At 37.1% G+C, this 25,608-nt stretch overlaps 1 protein-coding gene across 1 annotated transcript in view; it reads right to left on the reverse strand.

The window, feature by feature from the left end:
• Positions 1-8,535: 8,535 nt before the first annotated feature.
• Positions 8,536-25,608, reverse strand: part of nop9 (NOP9 nucleolar protein) — a 29,712-nt gene continuing 12,639 nt past the window's right edge. Inside the window, exons 6-12 of the mRNA XM_079820560.1 lie at positions 24,247-24,388; positions 23,977-24,169; positions 22,951-23,091; positions 19,839-19,958; positions 16,218-16,436; positions 13,362-13,467; positions 8,536-8,765 (exon numbers count right to left, since the gene is read on the reverse strand). Coding sequence (XP_079676686.1) covers positions 8,611-8,765; positions 13,362-13,467; positions 16,218-16,436; positions 19,839-19,958; positions 22,951-23,091; positions 23,977-24,169; positions 24,247-24,388 — 1,076 coding nt within the window. The 3' untranslated portion in view covers positions 8,536-8,610. The remainder of the gene's footprint in view (positions 8,766-13,361; positions 13,468-16,217; positions 16,437-19,838; positions 19,959-22,950; positions 23,092-23,976; positions 24,170-24,246; positions 24,389-25,608) is intronic.

Raw genomic sequence — 25,608 nt, forward strand, 5'->3', positions numbered from 1 at the left:
AACTTGTTAGCAAACATGCTCACAAAGTGCTAAATCATGCTAGCAATGTGATAAAAGGTTAGCAACATTGCTAATGTATGATAGCACTGTGGTAAAACGTTAGAAAATGCTAATTAATGTTAGCAAATTTGCTAAATAATGTTAACAATATGATAAAATTGTTAGCAAACATGCTCACAAAGTGCTAAATAATGCTAGCAATGTGATAAAAGGTTAGCAACATTGCTAATGTATGATAGCACTGTGGTAAAACATGTTAGGACATGCTAATTAATGCTAGCAAATTTGCTAAATAATGCTAACAATGTGGTAAAACATTTTAGCAAACACGCTCACAAAGTGCTAAATCATGCTAGCAATGTGATAAAAAGGTTAGCAACATTGCTAATGTATGATAGCACTGTGGTAAAACATGTTAGAACATGCGATTTAATGCTAGCAAATTTGCTAAATAATGCTAACAATGTGGTAAAACATGTTAGCAAACATGCTCACAAAGTGCTAAATCAAGCTAGCAATGTGATAAAAGGTTAGCAACATTGCTAATGTATGATAGCACTGTGGTAAAACATGTTAGAACATGCTAATTAATGTTAGCAAATTTGCTAAATAATGCTAACAATGTGGTAAAACATGTTAGCAAACATGCTCACAAAGTGCTAAATAATGCTAGCAATGTGATAAAAGGTTAGCAACATTGCTAATGTATGATAGCACTGTGGTAAAACATGTTAGAACATGCTAATTAATGCTAGCAAATTTGCTAAATAATGTTAACAATGTGATAAAACTTGTTAGCAAACATGCTCACAAAGTGCTAAATCATGCTAGCAATGTGATAAAAGGTTAGCAACATTGCTAATGTATGTTAGCACTGTGGTAAAACATGTTAGAAAATGCTAATTAATGCTAGCAAATTTGCTAAATAATGCTAACAATGTGATAAAACTTGTTAGCAAACATGCTCACAAAGTGCTAAATCATGCTAGCAATGTGATAAAAGGTTAGCAACATTGCTAATGTATGTTAGCACTGTGGTAAAACATGTTAGAAAATGCTAATTAATGCTAGCAAATTTGCTAAATCATGCTAACAATGTGGTAAAACATGTTAGCAAACACGCTCACAAAGTGCTAAATCATGCTAGCAATGTGATAAAAAGGTTAGCAACATTGCTAATGTATGATAGCACTGTGGTAAAACATGTTAGAACATGCGATTTAATGCTAGCAAATTTGCTAAATAATGCTAACAATGTGGTAAAACATGTTAGCAAACATGCTCACAAAGTGCTAAATCAAGCTAGCAATGTGATAAAAGGTTAGCAACATTGCTAATGTATGATAGCACTGTGGTAAAACATGTTAGAACATGCTAATTAATGTTAGCAAATTTGCTAAATAATGCTAACAATGTGGTAAAACATGTTAGCAAACATGCTCACAAAGTGCTAAATAATGCTAGCAATGTGATAAAAGGTTAGCAACATTGCTAATGTATGATAGCACTGTGGTAAAACATGTTAGAACATGCTAATTAATGCTAGCAAATTTGCTAAATAATGCTAACAATGTGATAAAACTTGTTAGCAAACATGCTCACAAAGTGCTAAATCATGCTAGGAATGTGATAAAAGGTTAACAACATTGCTAATGTATGTTAGCACTGTGGTAAACATGTTAGGACATGCTAATTAATTGTAGAATATTTGCTAAATAATGCTAACAATGTGATAAAACATGTTAGCAAGCATGCTCACAATGTGCTAAATCATGCTAGCAATGTGATAAAAAGGTTAGCAACATTGCTAATGTATGATAGCACTGTGGTAAAACATGTTAGAACAAGCTAATTAATGTTAGCAAATTTGCTAAATAATGCTAACAATGTGGTAAAACATGTTAGCAAACATGCTCACAAAGTGTTAAATCATGCTAGCAATGTGATAAAAGGTTAACAACATTGCTAATGTATGATAGCACTGTGGTAAAACATGTTAGAACAAGCTAATTAATGTTAGCAAATTTGCTAAATAATGCTAACAATGTGGTAAAACATGTTAGCAAACATGCTCACAAAGTGCTAAATCATGCTAATAATGTGATAAAAGGTTAACAACATTGCTAATGTATGATAGCACTGTGGTAAAACATTTTTAGAACAAGCTAATTAATGCTAGCAAATTTTGCTAAATAGTGTTAACAATGTGGTAAAACATGTTAGCAAACATGCTCACAAAGTGCTAAATAATGCTAGCAATGTGATAAAAGGTTAGCAACATTGCTAATGTATGTTAGCACTGTGGTAAACATGTTAGGACATGCTAATTAATGCTAGCAAATTTGCTAAATAATGCTAACAATGTGATAAAACTTGTTAGCAAACATGCTCACAAAGTGCTAAATCATGCTAGCAATGTGATAAAAGGTTAGCAACATTGCTAATGTATGATAGCACTGTGGTAAAACGTTAGAAAATGCTAATTAATGTTAGCAAATTTGCTAAATAATGTTAACAATATGATAAAATTGTTAGCAAACATGCTCACAAAGTGCTAAATAATGCTAGCAATGTGATAAAAGGTTAGCAACATTGCTAATGTATGATAGCACTGTGGTAAAACATGTTAGGACATGCTAATTAATGCTAGCAAATTTGCTAAATAATGCTAACAATGTGGTAAAACATTTTAGCAAACACGCTCACAAAGTGCTAAATCATGCTAGCAATGTGATAAAAAGGTTAGCAACATTGCTAATGTATGATAGCACTGTGGTAAAACATGTTAGAACATGCGATTTAATGCTAGCAAATTTGCTAAATAATGCTAACAATGTGGTAAAACATGTTAGCAAACATGCTCACAAAGTGCTAAATCAAGCTAGCAATGTGATAAAAGGTTAGCAACATTGCTAATGTATGATAGCACTGTGGTAAAACATGTTAGAACATGCTAATTAATGTTAGCAAATTTGCTAAATAATGCTAACAATGTGGTAAAACATGTTAGCAAACATGCTCACAAAGTGCTAAATAATGCTAGCAATGTGATAAAAGGTTAGCAACATTGCTAATGTATGATAGCACTGTGGTAAAACATGTTAGAACATGCTAATTAATGCTAGCAAATTTGCTAAATAATGCTAACAATGTGATAAAACTTGTTAGCAAACATGCTCACAAAGTGCTAAATCATGCTAGCAATGTGATAAAAGGTTAGCAACATTGCTAATGTATGTTAGCACTGTGGTAAAACATGTTAGAAAATGCTAATTAATGCTAGCAAATTTGCTAAATAATGCTAACAATGTGATAAAACTTGTTAGCAAACATGCTCACAAAGTGCTAAATCATGCTAGCAATGTGATAAAAGGTTAGCAACATTGCTAATGTATGTTAGCACTGTGGTAAAACATGTTAGAAAATGCTAATTAATGCTAGCAAATTTGCTAAATCATGCTAACAATGTGGTAAAACATGTTAGCAAACACGCTCACAAAGTGCTAAATCATGCTAGCAATGTGATAAAAAGGTTAGCAACATTGCTAATGTATGATAGCACTGTGGTAAAACATGTTAGAACATGCGATTTAATGCTAGCAAATTTGCTAAATAATGCTAACAATGTGGTAAAACATGTTAGCAAACATGCTCACAAAGTGCTAAATCAAGCTAGCAATGTGATAAAAGGTTAGCAACATTGCTAATGTATGATAGCACTGTGGTAAAACATGTTAGAACATGCTAATTAATGTTAGCAAATTTGCTAAATAATGCTAATAATGTGGTAAAACATGTTAGCAAACATGCTCACAAAGTGCTAAATAATGCTAGCAATGTGATAAAAGGTTAGCAACATTGCTAATGTATGATAGCACTGTGGTAAAACATGTCAGAACATGCTAATTAATGCTAGCAAATTTGCTAAATAATGCTAACAATGTGATAAAACTTGTTAGCAAACATGCTCACAAAGTGCTAAATCATGCTAGGAATGTGATAAAAGGTTAACAACATTGCTAATGTATGTTAGCACTGTGGTAAACATGTTAGGACATGCTAATTAATTGTAGAATATTTGCTAAATAATGCTAACAATGTGATAAAACATGTTAGCAAGCATGCTCACAATGTGCTAAATCATGCTAGCAAAGTGATGAAAGGTTAGCAACATTGCTAATGTATGATAGCACTGTGGTAAAACATGTTAGAACAAGCTAATTAATGTTAGAACATGCTAATTAAAGCTAGCAAATTTGCTAAATAATGCCAACAATGTGGTAAAACATGTTAGCAAACACGCTCACAAAGTGCTAAATCATGCTAGCAATGTGATAAAAAGGTTAGCAACATTGCTAATGTATGATAGCACTGTGGTAAAACATGTTAGAACATGCTAATTGATGCTAGCAAATTTGCTAAATAATGCTAACAATGTGGTAAAACATGTTAGCAAACATGCTCACAAAGTGCTAAATCATGCTAGCAATGTGATAAAAAGGTTAGCAACATTGCTAATGTATGATAGCACTGTGGTAAAACATGTTAGAACATGCTAATTGATGCTAGCAAATTTGTTAAATCATGCTAACAATGTGGTAAAACATGTTAGCAAACATGCTCACAAAGTGCTAAATCATGCTAGCAATGTGATAAAGGGTTATCAAGATTGCTAATGTATGTTAGCATGTTCTGAGCTGGTCTGGCTGTGCGTGTCAGTAGTGTAGAGCTAGCGTTTGTCCCAGTGAGGGGAGTTTCCCAGTGCTGGCGTGTGAACTGGTCTGCCGCTGGGCTGTATCAGTGCAGCTGAATGTCAGGATGATCCGATGATCCTCGGCTCTCCCACACACACAGAGATAGAGAGCACAGCTGCGGCCTGACCTCGCGCTCCTCATCTTCACTCATTCATTAGAAAACTCTTTCTGCTCTTTTCCAGGATCTGGACTAACTTCACACGTCGCAGAAAAAACACAATCCGCAATGTCACTTGTTTCTGGGGTTTCATTCTTTGTTTAAATCCAGATAAAGTGATTCAAGTTGTCTGGTAAAGAATTATTAATTCAAGATATAATTTTTCCAAGTCATTGGGAATTTTTAAAATATGAATTCATGATTTATTTTCCAAATCACCTGGAGAAAAAATATAAATAAATTAATTTATATTTAAAAAAATGTCGAGACATCTGATGAAAAATTATTAATTTATATGAATTTATGTATTTTCCAAATCACCTGGTGAAAAATTATTAATTCTTTCATTTATATTAATTTATGATTTTTTTCAAGGCATCTGATCAAGAATTTTAATTTTTTTAATTAATTTATGATTTTGTTTTAAGACATCAAAATATGAATTTATGATTTATTTTGGAAAATCACCAGGTTAAAAATTTATGAATTAATTCATATTAATTTATGATTCCCCCCCTCAAAACATCTGATGAAAAAATATGAAAGAATTAATTTATATGAATTTATGATTTCTTTTACAAGTCACCTGATGAAAAATTATTAATTTATATGAATATATTATACATTTTCGAAATCACCTGGTGAAAAATAATTAATTCTTTAATTTATGATTTTTTTCAAGGCATCTGACGAATAATTATTAATTCATTAATTCATGATTTTATTTTAAGACATCAAAAATATTTATTTATTATTTATTATCCAAATCACCAGGAGAAAAAATATCAATTCATTTATTTATATTTAAAAAAATGTTGAGACATCTGATGAAAAATTATAAATTTATATGAATTTATTATGTATTTTCCAAATCACCTGTTGAAAAATTATTCATTCTTTCATTTATATTAATTTATGATTTTTTTCAAGGCATCTGATCAAGAATTTAAATTTTTTAAATTAATTTATGATTTTGTTTTAAGACATCAAAATATGAATTTATGATTTATTTTGGAAAATCACCTGGTGAAAAAATTATGAATTAATTCATATTAATTTATGATTCCCCCCTCATAACATCTGATGAAAAAATATGAAAGAATTAATTTATATGGATTTATGATTTCTTTTACAAGTCATCTGATGAAAAATTATTAATTTATATGAATATATTATGCATTTTCGAAATCACCTGGTGAAAAATAATTAATTCTTTAATTTATTTTAATTTATGATTTTTTTCAAGGCATCTGATGAAGAATTATTAATTAATTAATTAATGATTTTATTTTAAGACATCAAAAATATGAATTTATTATTTATTATCCAAATCACCAGGAGAAAAAATATCAATTGATTTATTTATATTTAAAAAAATGTCGAGACATCTGATGAAAAATTATTAATTTATATGAATTTATTATGTATTTTCCAAATCACCTGTTGAAAAATTATTCATTCTTTCATTTATATTAATTTATGATTTTTTTTCAAGGCATCTTATCAAGAATTATAATCTTTAAAATTAATTTATGATTTTATTTTAAGACATCAAAATATGAATTTATGATTTATTTTGGAAAATCACCTGGTGAAAAATGTATGAATTAATTCATATTAATTTATGATTCCCCCCCTCAAAACATCTGATGAAAAAATATGAAAGAATTCATTTATATGGATTTATGATTTCTTTTACAAGTCACCTGATGAAAAATTATTAATTTATATGAATATATTATGCATTTTCGAAATCACCTGGTGAAAAATAATTAATTCTTTAATTTATGATTTTTTTCAAGGCATCTGATGAAGAGTTATTAATTAATTAATTCATGATTTTATTTTAAGACATCAAAAATATGCATTTATTATTTATTATCCAAATCACCTGGCGAAAAATTATTAATTCCTCTAATTTATATTCATTTATGATATTTTTCATTTTATTTTTATTTATAAATGTGAATTACTATATTATTTTTAAGTAATCTGGTAAAAAAATATTAATTATTATTAGTTCATTCATTTTTTTATCAGGTGAAACTATTAATGTATTCATTTTATTTCAAGTTATCTGAAGAAATAATATTAATTTATTAATTCATATGAATTCATTTATGATCAGATGAAAAATAGTTAATTCATGCTTTTCCCCCCAAAGTCGTCTGGTGAAGTTTATGCATTAATAATATTAATTCACTTTCAATACATTTTCCCTCTAGTCATTAGGTGAAAAATTATTACCTCATTAATTAATATGAATTATTTCATGCTTTTTTTTCACGTGATCTGTCGAAAAACTATTATTTATATTTATTAATATGAATTGATATTTTATTTTCAAGTCATGTGATGAAAATATTATACATTAATACTATCAATTATTTTCAAGTTATCTGGTGGAACATTTAATGAATTAATATTAATTCATTATTTTTTATCAAGACATCTGTGGAGAATTATTAATTAATTTATTTTATTTTAAGATATCAAAAATATTAATTTATGATTTATTTTTTAAATCACCTGGTGAAAAAAGATGAATTCTTAAGTATAGTAATTATTAAATTATAGTTATTTATGATTTTATTTCAAGACATCTGGTGGAAAAATATGAATTTATGATTTATTTTTGAAAATCACCTGGTGAAAAATTTATGAATTAATTCATATTAATTTATAATTCCCCCCCTCAAGATTTTTTTCCTCCAAAACATCTGATAAAAAAAACATTAAAGAATAAATTTATATGAATTTATGATTTCTTTTACAAGTCATCTGATGAAAAATTATTAATTTATAATTTTTTTTCAAGACATCTGATGAAAAAAAATATGAATTTATGATTTATTTTTGAAAATCACCTGGTGAAAAATTAATGAATTAATTTATATTAATTTATGATCCCCCCCCTCAAGAATTTTTTCCCCAAAACATCTGATAAAAAAAACATTAATGAATTAATTTATATGAATTTATGATTTATTTTACAAGTCATCTGATGAAAAATGATTAATTTATATGAATTTACTATGTATTTTTGAAATCACCTGGTGAAAAATGATTATTTTTTAATTTATATTAATTCATGATTTCTTTTACAAGTCATCTGATGAAAAATTATTAATTTATATATTTTTTTCAAGACATCTGATGAAAAAATATGAATTTATGATTTATTTTTGAAAATCACCTGGTGAAAAATTAATGAATTAATTCATATTAATTTATGATTTCCCCCCTCAAGAATTTCCCCCCCAAAACATCTGATGAAAAAAACATTAATGAATTAATTTATGATTTATTTTACAAGACATCTGATGAAAAATGTTTAATTTATATGAATTTACTATGTATTTTTGAAATCATCTGATGAAAAAGTATTAATTTATATATTTTTTTCAAGTCATCTGATGAAAAAAATATGAATTTATGATTTCTTTTTGGAAATCACCTGGTGAAAAGTTAATGCATTAATTCAGATTAATTTATGACCCCCCCTCAAGAATCCCCCCCCCCCCCACATCTGATATTAATGCATGAATGTGTATGAATTCATGAGGCATGATGTCTCGGATCTAGTCTAACTGTGATATGATGTAAGGCACAGTCACAGCAGGAGTATTTTGAGGAGTTTATTAATAAAAGCATGTTAAAGGCTCTGAATGATGAGAACCTTGCGTGTGTGTGTGTGTGTCAGTCCAGAATGTCCCGGAACATCTTCTTCTTCTTGGCCTGTCCCGCCTGCGCCTCCACCCAGTCTCCGCGCCGCTTCTGGAACGACGTCAGGTTGAATTTGGCCCAAACGTGCCGAGCGAATCGATCTGAGCGAAGACGACTCTCACTGGACACTAGAGGAGCAGAGCACAGGTCATGATCACACACACACACACACACACACACACACACACACACACACACACACACACACACACACACACACACACACACACACACACACACACACAGCAGAGCACAGGTCATGATCACACACACACACACACACACACACAGCAGAGCACAGGTCATGATCACACACACACACACACACACACACACACACACACACACACACACACACACACACACACACACACACACACACACACACACACAGCAGAGCACAGGTCATGATCACACACACACACACACACACACACACACACACACACACAGCAGAGCACAGGTCATGATCACACACACACACACACACACACACACACACACACACACACACAGCAGAGCACAGGTCATGATCACACACACACACACACACACACACACACACACACACACACACACACACACACACACAGCAGAGCACAGGTCATGATCACACACACACACACACACACACACACACACACACACACACACACACACACACACACACACACACACACACACACACAGCAGAGCACAGGTCATGATCACACACACACACACACACACACACACACACACACACACACACACACACACACACACACACACAGCAGAGCACAGGTCATGATCACACACACACACACACACACACACACACACACACACACACACACACACACACACACACACACACACACACAGCAGAGCACAGGTCATGATCACACACACACACACACACACACACACACACACACACACACACACACACACACACACACACACACACAGCAGAGCACAGGTCATGATCACACACACACACACACACACACACACACACACACACACACACACACACAGCAGAGCACGGGTCATGATCACACACACACACACACACACACACACACAGCAGAGCACAGGTCATGATCACACACACACACACACACACACACACACACACACACACACACACACACACACACACACACACACACACACAGCAGAGCACAGGTCATGATCACACACACACACACACACACACACACACACACACAGCAGAGCACAGGTCATGATCACACACACACACACACACACACACACACACACACACACACACACACACACACACACAGCAGAGCACAGGTCATGATCACACACACACACACACACACACACACACACACACACACACACACACACACACACACGAGCAGAGCACAGGTCATGATCACACACACACACACGAGCAGAGCACAGGTCATGATCACACACACACACACACACACACACACACACACACACACACACACACGAGCAGAGCACAGGTCATGATCACACACACACACACACACACACACGAGCAGAGCACAGGTCATGATCACACACACACACACACACACACACACACACACGAGCAGAGCACAGGTCATGATCACACACACACACACACACACACACACACACACACACACACACACACACACACACACACGAGCAGAGCACAGGTCATGATCTCACACACACACACACACACACACACACACACACACACACACACTCACACACTCACACACAGGAGCAGAGCACAGGTCATGATCACACACACACACACACACACACACACACACACACACACACACACACACACACACACTCACACACAGGAGCAGAGCACAGGTCATGATCACACACACACACACACACACACACACACGCACACACAGGAGCAGAGCACAGGTCATGATCACACACACACACACACACACACACACACACACACACACACACACACACACACACACACACACACACACACACACACACACACACACACACACACACACACAGGAGCAGAGCACAGGTCATGTGATCACACACACACACACACACACACGTTCATCAACATCTCATCATATCCTCAATCTGTTCATCAAAGCATTCTCTCATTACTGATGTTTTTATTCATAAAAAGATGCAATTTAATACAACTTTTGTTCTGGGGTTTAATTCTTTTCAAATGGAGCCTTTAAGTCATCGTGGGGGAAATTAATTCATTCATTGATTTGAAATAATTCATATTTTTTTTTATTCAAGTCATCTTATTAATTTATTCATTCATATTAATTAATTCATTTATTTTTTTCAAGTTATCTGATGAAAAATTATTAATTGATTCATTAATATAGATTAATTTATGACTTTTTTTCAAGTTATCTGATGAAAAGTTTATTCATTAATAATATTAATTAATTTCCCAAGTCATCAGGCAAAACATATTTAACTTATTATATTAAACATGTATTAATGTTTTTTTCAAGTCGCCTGTGGAAAAAATATTTGTATTTATTAATATGAATTACTATATTAGTAATTTTAAAAAAATTTAATCTGGAGAAAAAGTATAAAAAGTATGACTTTTTTCAAGTCATCTGGTAAAAATATTAATAAATTAAATAATATGAATTAATTCATGCTTTTCTAAAGTCATCTGCAGATAAATGTACTCATTAATAATAATAATAATTAATTAATCAACCCCCCTCCCTCCAAGTCATCAGGTGAAAAATTAAAAACTAATATGAATTCATTCATGAATTTTATTTCAAGTAATCTGAAGAAATAATATTAATTTATGAATTCATATGAATTAATTTATGATCAGATGAATATTTGTTAATTCATGCTTTTTCCCCAAGTCATCTGAAAAGTTTATTCATTAATAATATTCATTCATTTTCATAAAAAAAATTTCCCAAGTCATCAGGTGAAAATGTATTACCTCATTAATAATATTAATTAATAAATGTTTTTTTTCACGTAATCCGTCGAAAAACTATTATTTATATTTATTAATATGAATTATATATATAAAAAAATTCAAGTCATCTGGTAAAACATTTTATTAATTAATATTAATTCAAGACATCTGATTAAAAAATATTAATTTATTATTATTTTTTTCAAATCATATGGTGAAAAATGTATATTAATAATTTTACTACAGGTGCAGGTCATATAATTAGAATATCATCAAAAAGTTGATTTATTTCACAAATTCCATTCAAAAAGTGAAACTTGTATATTATATTCATTCATTACACACAGACTGATATATTTGAAATGTTTATTTATTTTAATTTTGATGATTATAACTGACAACTAAGGAAAATCCCAAATTCAGTATCTCAGAAAATATTGAAATATAGAGAATATTGTGAAAAGGTTGAATATTGAAGACACTCTAATCAGCTGATGAACTCACAACACCTGCAAAGGCCTTTAAATGGTCTCTCAGTCGAGTTCTGTAGGCCACACAATCATGGGAAAGAAGCTGACCTGACAGCTGTCCAGAAGACGACCTTTGACCCCTTGCACAAGGAGGGCAAGACACAAAAGGTCATTGCAGAAGAGGCTGGCTGTTCTCAGAGCTCTGTGTCCAAGCACATTAATAGAGAGGCGGAGGGAAGGAAAAGATGTGCTAGAAAAAAGTGTAGAAGCAATAGGGATAACCGCACCGTGGAGAGGATTGAGAAACAAAACCCATTCAAAAATGTGGGGGAGATTCACAAAGAGTGGACTGGAGCTGGAGTCAGTGCTTCAAGAACCAGACGTATGCAAGACATGGGTTTCAGCTGTCGCACTCTAGACCAACAGACAGCGTCAGAAGCGCCTCACCTGGGCTAAAGACAAAAAGTGGTCCAAAGTTATGTTCTCTGATGAAAGTAAATTTAGCATTTCCTTTGGAAATCAGGGTCCCAGAGTCTGGAGGAAGAGAGGAGAGGCACACAATCCACATGCTGGAGCTCCAGTGTAAAGTTTCCACAGTCAGTGATGGTTTGGGGTGCCATGTCATGCGCTGGTGTTGGTCCACTGTGTGTTTTCTGAGGTCAGAGGTCAACGTATACCAGGAAGTTTTAGAGCACTTCATGCTTCCTGCTGCTGACCAACTTTATGGAGATGCAGATTTCATTTTCCAACAGGACTGGGACCAGCACACAGTGCCAAAGCAACCAGTGCCTGGTTTAAGGACCATGGTATCCCTGTTCCTGATTGGCCAGCAAACTCGCCTGACCTTAAGCTCATAGAACATCTGAAGAGGAAGATGAGATATGCAGAAGAGCTGAAGGCCACTATCAGACCCACCTGGACTCAGAACACCTGAGCATCGAGTTCTGGACATGCTCACACTCTTCAGCTGGACAACATCTCTAAAAACCCGCTCTTTGTATTGGTCTTCAGTAATATTCTCATTTTCTGAGATACTGAATTTGGGATTTTCCTTAGTTGTCAGTTATAATCATCAAAATTAAAAGAAATAAACATTTGAAATATATCAGTCCGTGTGTAATGAAGGAATATAATATACAAGTTTCACTTTTTGAATGGAATTAGTGAAATAAATCAACTTATATGACCAGCACCTGTAATTAATTCAAATGGACTGGTCTTTTTTCTAGGATCTAGTCTCCACATAAACACGGACAATATCTATCATATAATAATATAATAATAATAAAATGAGAGCTCAGTGTGTGTGAATGAAGAGGTGTGATGTGTGTTCTTACTGAGTGTGTGAGCGATGCCCTGCTTCTGCCCGACGGTGGCGCTGTGCCACACGGCCTCCATCAGACGACTGCCATACATGGAGCAGACCAGATCCACACACATGCCCTGCCACAGAGAGACCGCATCAGACCCGCATCAGACCGCATCAGACCCGCATCAGACCCGCATCAGACCGCATCAGACCCGCATCAGACCGCATCAGACCCGCATCAGACCCGCATCAGACCCGCATCAGACCCGCATCAGACCGCATCAGACCCGCATCAGACCCGCATCAGACCCGCATCAGACCGCATCAGACCCGCATCAGACCCGCATCAGACCCGCATCAGACCCGCGCTTCACCCACAAACCCGCTTCACCCCCCAAACCCGCTTCACCCCCAAACCCGCTTCACCCCCAAACCCGCTTCACCCCCCAAACCCGCTTCACCCACAAACCCGCTTCACCCCCAAACCCGCTTCACTCCCAAACCCGCTTCACCCCCAAACCCGCTTCACTCCCAAACCCGCTTCACCCACAAACCCGCTTCACCTTCCAAACCCGCTTCACCCCCAAACCCGCTTCACTCCCAAACCCACTTCACTCCCAAACCCGCTTCACCCCCAAACCCGCTTCACTCCCAAACCCGCTTCACCCCCAAACCCGCTTCACTCCCAAACCCGCTTCACCCACAAACCCGCTTCACCTTCCAAACCCGCTTCACCCCCAAACCCGCTTCACTCCCAAACCCACTTCACTCCCAAACCCGCTTCACCCCCAAACCCGCTTCACCCCCAAACCCGCTTCACCCCCAAACCCGCTTCACTCCCAAACCCGCTTCACCCCAAACCCGCTTCACCCCCAAACCCGCTTCACTCCCAAACCCGCTTCACCCCAAACCCGCTTCACCCCCAAACCCGCTTCACTCCCAAACCCGCTTCACTCCAAAACCCGCTTCACCCCCAAACCCGCTTCACCCCCAAACCCGCTTCACCCCAAACCCGCTTCACCCCAAACCCGCTTCACCCCCAAACCCGCTTCACCCCCAAACCCGCTTCACCCCAAACCCGCTTCACCCCAAACCCGCTTCACCCCCAAACCCGCTTCACCCCAAACCCGCTTCACCCCAAACCCGCTTCACCCCCAAACCCGCTTCACCCCAAACCCGCTTCACCCCAAACCCGCTTCACCCCCAAACCCGCTTCACCCCCAAACCCGCTTCACTCCCAAACCCGCTTCACCCCAAACCCGCTTCACCCCCAAACCCGCTTCACTCCCAAACCCGCTTCACTCCAAAACCCGCTTCACCCCCAAACCCGCTTCACTCCCAAACCCGCTTCACCCCAAACCCGCTTCACCCCCAAACCCGCTTCACTCCCAAACCCGCTTCACTCCAAAACCCGCTTCACCCCCAAACCCGCTTCACCCCCAAACCCGCTTCACTCCCAAACCCGCTTCACCCCAAACCCGCTTCACTCCCAAACCCGCTTCACCCACAAACCCGCTTCACCTTCCAAACCCGCTTCACCCCCAAACCCGCTTCACTCCCAAACCCGCTTCACCCCCAAACCCGCTTCACCCCCAAACCCGCTTCACCCCCAAACCCGCTTCACCCCCAAACCCGCTTCACTCCCAAACCCGCTTCACCCCCAAACCCGCTTCACTCCCAAACCCGCTTCACCCCAAACCCGCTTCACCCCCAAACCCGCTTCACCCCCAAACCCGCTTCACCCCCAAACCCGCTTCACCCCCAAACCCGCTTCACCCCAAACCCGCTTCACCCCCAAACCCGCTTCACCCCAAACCCGCTTCACCCCCAAACCCGCTTCACCCCAAACCCGCTTCACCCCAAACCCGCTTCACCCCAAACCCGCTTCACCCCCAAACCCGCTTCACTCCCAAACCCGCTTCACCCCCAAACCCGCTTCACCCCCAAACCCGCTTCACCCCCAAACCCGCTTCACCCCCAAACCCGCTTCACCCACAAACCCGCTTCACTCCCAAACCCGCTTCACTCCCCAAACCCGCTTCACCCCCAAACCCGCTTCACTCCCAAACCCGCTTCACCCACAAACCCGTTTCACCCCCAAACCCGCTTCACCCCCAAACCCGCTTCACTCCCAAACCCGCTTCACCCCCAAACCCGCTTCACCCCCAAACCCGCTTCACCCCAAACCCGCTTCACCCCCAAACCCGCTTCACCCACAAACCCGCTTCACTCCCAAACCCGCTTCACCCACAAACCCGCTTCACTCCCAAACCCGCTTCACCCCCAAACCCGCTTCACCCACAAACCCGCTTCACCCACAAACCCGCTTCACTCCCAAACCCGCTTCACCCCCAAACCCGCTTCACTCCCCAAACCCGCTTCACCCCAAACCCGCTTCACCCCCAAACCCGCTTCACCCCAAACCCGCTTCACCCCCAAACCCGCTTCACCCCCAAACCCGCTTCACTCCCAAACCCGCTTCACCCCCAAACCCGCTTCACCCCCAAACCCGCTTCACCCCAAACCCGCTTCACCCCCAAACCCGCATCACCCACAAACCAGCTTCACTCCCCAAACCCGCTTCACCCCAAACCCGCTTCACCCCCAAACCCGCTTCACCCCCAAACCCGCTTCACCCCAAACCCGCTTCACTCCCAAACCCGCTTCACTCCCAAACCCGCTTCACCCCCAAACCCGCTTCACTCCCCAAACCCGCTTCACCCCAAACCCGCTTCACCCCCAAACCCGCTTCACCCCAAACCCGCTTCACCCCCAAACCCGCTTCACCCCCAAACCCGCTTCACCCCCAAACCCGCTTCACCCCCAAACCCGCTTCACCCCACAAACCCGCTTCACCCCAAACCTGCCGCTGGTGATGCCTTACCTCCATCTTCCTCAGGATCTTCCCCCGGCCCTTATCGCTGGCGGCCGTCAGCAGGCTCTGGAGGGCGTGGCTGCCGAAGGGGTCGGTGCCCAGGGTCAGGAGGTCAGCCGGGCTCAGCTCGTGGAGGCTGTTCATCAGCACCGACCGGTCCTTGAACCCGGACAGAGCCTGGACCAGCCGAGAGCCGTGATAACACACAGAGAGAGGCCGCGGAGGAGCCTGGACACACACACACACAGTCACACTACACACTGTGGCTCTTTAATAAATATTTATATTTATTTATTTTATATTTATGCATTTGGCAGACGCTTTTGTCCAAAGCGACCCTGGAGCAACATGGAGTAAAGTGCCTTTCTCAAGGACACACTGGTGGCGACCACTGGGATCGAACCAGCAACCTTCTGCATATCAGTTCAGTGGTTTAACCCACTGGACCACCATGTACATGTATCTAGTCTGGTTGCTCAAAAAAGTATTGCAGATCAGGGGCCAGTTGCATAAACTAAGCCATTATGTTCAGACAGTGTCTTAAGATCTAGCAGTTCGGCAAGGGGCATTCAGTCTTACTTTTCGTATCAAATTAGGCCAGTCTATGTTTTTATGTAACTGATTTAAAAAAATTATGAACAGTCTTAAAGAAAAAAATGGATGTCTAACTTGTAAAACTAGTCTTAACGGTTTATGCAACCGGCCCCATAACTTCTTACTTATTTTTAGGTTTTGCATTTGAATAAATATTTAGACATGATCCAACGCTATGTGAAATAAAAAAAAAGTTAATAACTTACATCCTAATATTTTTAATGATACTTATATAATAAGCACACACAAGTGAATATTAATGAAAGCGAGCACATATAATTTAACCCAAGAAATAGTGTTAAAAAGACAATTTTATTTTTCCTTATACACTCACCTAAAGGATTATTAGGAACACACACTAATACTGTGTTTGACCCCTTTCGCCTTCAGAACTGCCTTAATTCTACGTGGGGTTGATTCAACAAGCTGCTGAAAGCATTCTTTAGAAATGTTGGCCCATATTGATAGGAGAGCATCTGCAGTTGATGGAGATTTGTGGGATGCACATCCAGGGCACGAAGCTCCAGTTCCACCACATCCCAAAGATGCTCTATTGGGTTGAGATCTGGTGACTGTGGCGGCCATTTTAGTTCAGTGAACTCATTGTCATATTTGAAATGATTGGAGCTTTGTGCCGGTGCATTATCCTGCTGGAAGTAGCCATCAGAGGATGGGGACATGGTGCTCATAAAGGGATGGACATGGACAGAAACAATGCTCAGGTAGGCCGTGGCATTTAAACCATGCCCAATTGGCACTAAGGGGCCTAAAGTGTGCCAAGAAAACATCCCCCACACCATTACACCACCACCACCAGCCTGCACAGTGGGAACAAGGCATGATGGATCCATGTTCTCATTCTGTTTACGCCAAATTCTGACTCTACCATCTGAATGTCTCAACAGAAATCCAGACTCATCAGACCAGGCAACATTTTTCCAGTCTTCAACTGGCCAATTTTGGTGCAAATTGTCGCCTCTTTTAACTCTTTGTAGTGGAGATGAATGGTACCCGGTGGGGTCTTCTGCTGTTGTAGCCCATCCGCCTCAAGGTTGTGTGTGTTGTGGCTTCACAAATGCTTTGCTGCAGACCTCGGTTGTAACGAGTGGTTATTTCAGTCAAAGTGTCTCTTCTATCAGCTTGAATCAGTCGGCCCATTCTCCTCTGACCTCGAGCATCAACAAGGCATTTTCTCCCACAGGACTGCCGCATACTGGATGCTTTTCCCTTTTCACACCATTCTTTGTAAACCCTAGAAATGGTTGTGCGTGAAAATCCCAGTAACTGAGCAGATTGTGAAATACTCAGACCAACAACCATGCCACGCTCAAAATTGCTTAAATCTCCTTTCTTTCCCATTCCGACATTCAGTGTGGAGTTCAGGAGATTGTCTTGACCAGGACCACACCCCTAAATGCATTGAAGCAACTGCCATGTGATTGGTTGATTAGATAATTGCATTAATGAGAAATTGAACAGGTGTTCCTAATAATCCTTTAGGTGAGTGTATGTACAGTAGGCTATAAACATACGAACTGATCACCAACACCCCCCCAATCTTAAACTTCTGGGTAGAAAATAATAAAACATAATACTTCTTAATAAATGTATATGACAATCCATATGTTTTTCTTCAATGTACAGGAGTTTAATCCCCACTGTGGATGCTTAAGAGGCTCATATTTCATATTAAAGACATAGACTTTAAGAAATTGATATCACAGATAAAAACAGATTTTTATAATTATACTTTTTTTTTTTTTTTACAATAAATCCTTAGACCTTTCTAATGATTTTTAGTCACAGGCTGTCTGCATACTAACAGGTAACCCATTAGTTTTTAGTTTTCTGTAAAATATAAATATTATTATTATATTGTTATATTTATTTTATTTAAATTTTTTAATAATTAATGTTATTGTAATAGTAATATTTCTTATTTTTATTTAGCAATAATAATAATCATAATAATAATTATTATTAATATATAAACACAAAATGTCATATACACACTTTTCACTAGTAAAAATACAAAAATTATAATAATCGCATTTTAAATCGCAATTCGATATTTTCCTCAAATCGTCACACCATGTGATAAACGCCAGAGCTCATGTGGGCGGCATCACGTTTCAACTTTAAAATAAATGTCATTATGCAGTGTTAAACTGATTACAGTGGCTATTAACAGAGTCCAAATATGTGACCCGGGACCCCAAAACCAGGCATAAGGGTCAATTTTTTAAAATTGAGATTTATAGATCATCTTCAGCTGAATAAATAATCTCATTAATGATGGTTTAGTAGGACAATATATGAAAATCTGGAATCTGAGGGTGCAAAATAATCTAAATATTGAGAAAATCTTCTTTAAAGTTGTCCAGATGAAGTCCTCAGCACTACTAATAATACATTTATGATATATTTACAGTAGGATATTGACCATTGAACATGATCTTAATATCCTGATGATTTTTTGCATGAAAGAAAAATGTATAATTTTGACCCACACGATGTGTTGTTGCCACAGATATACCCGTGAGATCAAGGGTCACATGTTAAATTAATGTTATTTCCATCAGCATTACTGAAATGACGTCTGGATGTCAGTGTTATTTTAGTTTTAATATTTTCAATTAGCTTATATTTTTAGTTATGTTAAATTTTAGTGCTTCAACATCATTGCATTATTATTTTTATGTTTGATAATAATCAAACATCCAAGACAAAATTAGTCCAATCATTTGAGAATATTTTATCCAAATAGAGCTGATGAAAAATACAATATACATATAAAAATATCACAATGTCAGTGTTTGTCTAATGTAAATCTAGTTAAATAATGGTTATGAGTAAATGGATCAATTATCTGGTCAAGAAGACGACTGATGTTACTCATTTGCCACACTGGAAATGGAAGGTCAGGTCAAATCTGCACTGCATTGTGGGATACAGCCTCTCGTGCAGCTGCGTTCTGCTTGCATATTTTGACAGAAGTTCCCATAATGCCCACAATATTCATACTGGTAATCTCACCTGTGTGCCGGCGTCGCCCTCTGCTGTCTCTGTGTTGTAGTACACTTCATACGCCAGGAAGGACAGGAAGAGAGGCAGACAGGAAACCTGCAGAGACGCCGGCTCACAGCAGTGAAAGGCCTGATGGGACATGAAGTTTACTTAGGATCAGCGGATCAGAATGAAATACCAGAAGTCAGAGAGGTTCAGAATGTCATGAGAGAGTCAATTTGACTGGACTATCCCTTTACAGACACACTTTTAAGGCAGATTATATTATACACGAGTCCAAAAAACACTTCAATTTTCTCAAAATATGCGCTCAGAGAGTCTGAAACTGCTCGTTCGAAGATTCAGGATGTCACAATCTGCTCCCTAGTTCACTAGTCAGGGCACTGATCAGGGAGTCGGCCATTTTAAGGGCTGTCTCAATGGCAGAATACTCTGAAATGTTTCCCACAATGCACCACAAACCCAGGGTGCATCAATGCTCACTATGCTCCCTTAACGGAAGTCACATGAGCAAACTCACTACACAATGACCGATAACGACACGCGTTTTTAAAAACAGAAACCATTATTTTATTATATTTCAGCATAAACATACATCGTTAGACGGGTAATGAACACAATCTAGCTAACATTTATAATTTATTCACGGTTGAAATAATATAATTCATACCCCGCCTTTCAGAGAGCCTGCTCTGCTCTGATTGGTCAGATCAAATATTAGTTGGTTGGATAAATATTGGTAGGAAAGCTTAAACTAAACGAAAATTAGAGATGTTGCTCGGCAATAGAGATCTACCGATAATCGGTTTTACCGATATTTTCCCATAATTTCCATAATCGGGTATCGGTTTTTACAATATCGGATATAATTGTCATAAAACAGAACTCAAACACATTAATATCAGTTTTGTATATCGGTTATCGGGCACATAAAAACATATTTCCGTTAATTTAAATGAAGCTAAAATATAATAAAATTTAAATATTAGATGAAAAATTTGATGAAAATTTGAGATGTTGCCATGGCATTATAGAGATCGACCGATAATCAGTTTTATCGATATTTAAGCATTTTCCCATAATCAGGTATCGGTTTCGCTATATCGGATATAATTGTCATAAAAAGAACTCAAACACATAAATATCGGTTTTGTATATCGGTTATCGGGCACATACAAATATTTCTGTTAATTGAAATGAAGCTGAAATAAATAAAATATAAATATTAGATGAAAAATTAAACGAAAATTAGAGATGTTGCCTCGGCAATAGAGATCTACCGATAATCGGTTTTACCGATATTTTTGCATTTTCCCATAATTTCCATAATCGGTTTTTGCAATATCGGATATAATTGTCATAAAACAGAACTCAAACACATTAATATCAGTTTTGTATATCGGTTATCGGGCACATAAAAATATATTTCCGTTAATTTAAATGAAGCTAAAATATAATAAAATATAAATATTAGATGAAAAATTTGATGAAAATTTGAGATGTTGCCTTGGCATTATAGAGATCGACCGATAATCAGTTTTATCGATATTTAAGCATTTCCCCATAATCAGGTATCGGTTTCGCTATATCGGATATAATTGTCATAAAAAGAACTCAAATACATAAATATCGGTTTTGTATATTGGTTATCGGGCACATAAAAATATTTCTGTTAATTGAAATGAAGCTGAAATAAAATAAAATATAAATATTAGATGAAAAATTATACGAAAATTAGAGATGTTGCCTCGGCAATAGAGATCTACCGATAATCGGTTTTACCGATATTTTTGCATTTTCCCATAATTTCCATAATCGGGTATCGGTTTTTGCAATATCGGATATAATTTTCATAAAACAGAACTCAAACACATAAATATCGGTTGTGTATATCGGTTATTGAGCACTGAAATTAAGCTTAAATATAAATATTAGATGAAAAACTAAACAAAAATTAGAGATGTTGCCTTGGCATTATAGAGATCAACCGATAATCAGTTTTACCGATATTTCTCCAGATATTTAAGCATTTTCCCATAACAAGGTATCGGTTTTACAATATTGGATATAATTGTCATAAAACAGAACTCAAACACATAAATATCGGTTTTGTATATCAGTTATCGGGCACATGCAAATCGTTCTGTTAATTTAAATAAAGCTGAAATCAAATAAAATATTAGATGGAAAAACCAAACGAAAATTATAGATGTTGCCTTGGCATTATAGAGATCAACCGATAATCAGTTTTACCGATATTTTTCCAGATATTTAAGCATTTTCCCATAATCGGGTATTGGTTTTGCAATATCGGATAGAATTGAACTAACAGAAATAAAACTAAATATTGGTTCTGTATATTGGTTATCGGGCACAAAAACTGTTTATCATTAAATAATCGGTATCGGATATAAAAAAACCCCAATATCGGTCAATCTGTACTTGGCAATAAACTGAAATGAGTTTAAGTTGAAACTAAAATTATTAACTAGAAATAAAAAACTAAAACTGAAACTAAACCTAATTAGTAATATTTTAAAATAAAGTAATTAAATGACAAAAGCACATTACGAAAATACTTAAAATTAAACTAAAAGTAACATGAAAGCTATAAATAATTGGTATCGGTTATTTAAAAAAAAAAAAAAAAAAAAATTCAATATCGGCTGATCTCTACTTGGCAATAAAATGAAATAAATTTAAGTTGAAGCACTAAAATTATTAACTAGAAATTAAAAATAAAACAAAACCTAAATAGCAATATATATTTTTTAAAACTAATAAAATGACAAAAGCACGTTAAAAAAGTACAAAAAATTAAACTAAATTAACATGAAAACCAAAGCCAGTCTCATCTACAGTGTTTGAGGGCGGGGCTAAACAGACGCTGCTCAGCCAATGAACACCATAGGCTGGCATTATGCAAATTACTTACAAACCTCCGTAGGTTCAGCAGGAATTACAGACTCGTTTCAGGCCGTTTGGGAGACAAAAATCTCCTTTTACATTCACAAAGAGCGTTATTACACACTGTAAGAAAGGTGGAAACAGCATAACTGGGCACTTTAAATCCAGCAGTGTTTGATTAGAGTTAGAGATTCCAGACATGATTCCTCCTGACCTGCAGGAGGCGCTGTAGCAGCTCGCCCTGCCTCTCCTCCCACCGCACACAGCCCTCCGCCATCTGCACCACCACCCCTATGTGACCCGCCGCCAGGATGGCCTCGAAACCCTCCATCAGCTCATCGAAGATCTTCAGGAACTGAGGAAATAAGAGACGCATCTTAAAGGATTAGTTCACTTTTAAAGAAACTTTTGCTGATTATTTCCTCACCCTCATGTCATCCAAGATGTCCATGTGTTTCTTTCTGCAGTCGGAAAGAAATGAAGGTTTTGGATGAAAACAGTCCAGGGTTTTTCTCCATATAATGGACTTCAATGGGCTCCAAACGGTTCAAATGTCAGTTTCAGTGCAGCTTCAAAGGACACCAGATGATGAATAAGGGTCTGATCTAGACAAACCATCAGCTTCTGAGAGAAACCCAGCAGTATTTATGCTATTATTTTACCTCTTATCAGACGAGCGTGATCATCTCTGAGCTCAGACTTAACTTCCGCTAAGTGAGGTCAAAATACGAGCGTGGTCATAGATGTATCGATCATAGATGCCTCATTCTACTGATCCGTGCACGCGCTAATGAGGCATCTACGTATACATCTATAACCACACTCGTATTTTGACCTCACTTAGCGGAAGTTATGTCTGAGCTCAGAGATGATCACGTTCGTCTGATAAGAGGTAAAATAATATCATAAATACTGCTGGGTTTCTCTCAGAAACTGATGGTTTGTCTAGATCAGACCCTTATTCATCATCTGGTGTCGTTTAAAGCCCTTTGAAGCTGCACTGAAACTGTCATTTGAACCGTTTGGAGCCCATTGAAGTCCATTATATGGAGAAAAACCCTGGACTGTTTTCATCCAAAACCTTCATTTCTTTTCGACTCCAGAAAGAAAGACATGGACATCTTGGATGACATGGGGTGAGGAAATGATCAGCAACAGTTTCTCTAAAAGTGAACTAATCCTTTAAAGCAGAGAAGCTGCAGAACAGCGCTAGCGCTAGTGCTAGTACAGGAGACAGCACCAGTTTGAAGCGGGAGGAAGCTGCGATCAGGCTCTGCATGGTGAAGTTAGCGATGGGATGAAGGGCCAGAGGCATCAGCTGCGACCTCAGGTGGTTCCTGTAGACGTCCCGCAGCAAAGCATTGTGGGAAACGGTGAAGATCTTCTCCAGGAGATGACTACCGGCCCGGTCCTTCATGAACACCAGAAGCGGACTGAGGAGGAAAGAGACATCGTGAGTTAGGGGTCAGAACCCAACATCCACCGACCGCTCATCTATCAGCCTCCTCACCTGAGCCCAGGGGCCGAGCTGAGGGACGTCAGGTATCCCATGATGCTCTTGTTCAGCTTCTTGCACAGTATGGGTCTCTTCCTGTGACACACAGCCAGCAGAGTTTGAAGAGCCGCGCAGGCCGATGTGTTCGACACGAAGACTGAAGAGATCAAAAACCATAAAAACAGTTCATATTTGGCTTTAGTTTCACTTGATGCATTATTATGGTTAACTAAAGTTACAAATATTACAAATATTTCTGTTAATGGAAATAAAGCTGAGATCAAATATAAATATTAGTTGAAAAACTTAAACTAAACGAAAATTAGAAATGTTGCTTTGCCAAAACCGATAATCGGTTTTACCGATATTTTACAGATATTTAATAATTTTCCCATAATCAGGTATCGGTTTTGTGTAATATTGGATTTACAGATAAACGCCCAATATGATTGTCATAAAACAAAAATAAAACAAATAAATATCGGTTCTCGGGCACATAATATCGGTTATAAAAAATAAAATAAAAAATAATCAGGTATTGGTTTCGCAATATCGAATATAATTGTCATAAAACACACAAATATGGGTTTTGTATATCGGTTATCGAGCACAAAAATATTTGAAATAAAGCTGAAATAAAATACTATTTAAATATTAGATGAGAAACTAAATTAAAATTTGATATTTTTCCATAATCGGTATCGGTTTTGCAATATAGGATAGAATTGTATAATAATAATATCGGTTATTAAAAAATAAATATCGGTTGATCTCTACTTGGACTGAAATGCAGCATGATTAAGATGAAGTACTAATATTATTAATAAAGCACGTAATGAAAGTACTAAAACTTAAACTAGAATTAACATTAAAAATAAAAAGTTCATTAAAAATATTAATAAAACTATATAAAACATGATTGATGTACTGAAATACAAATTAATTAAAAACTATACAAGACATTAAAAACTAATAAAAGCGACAAAAAACAACAAAATTAATAAGATGTTAACTAAAATTATAAATATAAAAATGAATTAAACTATAATGATAGTAAAATAACACTGATACAGGGTAAAGAATATACAATTAACAGTAAAAATCCAGAAAATAACAATTTACCAAATATTATAACAATCAACTTATTGACTACAAATGTATTTATACAATAAAAAAAAACTAATAAAATGACAAAAGCACTAAAAATCACAAACACAGACTTGATGAACTAAAATAACCAAATCTGAAATAAAATTAATTAAAAGTATATAGACATTAAAAACTAATAAACTAATAAAAATGACAAAAATAATAAAATATATTTCATAACAATTAACTTAACAACTGCATATGTATCTATTAGGGATGCCACAATTC

The sequence above is a fragment of the Gobio gobio genome, assembly GCF_949357685.1.
Source record: "Gobio gobio genome assembly, chromosome: 6".
NCBI lineage: Eukaryota > Metazoa > Chordata > Actinopteri > Cypriniformes > Gobionidae > Gobio > Gobio gobio.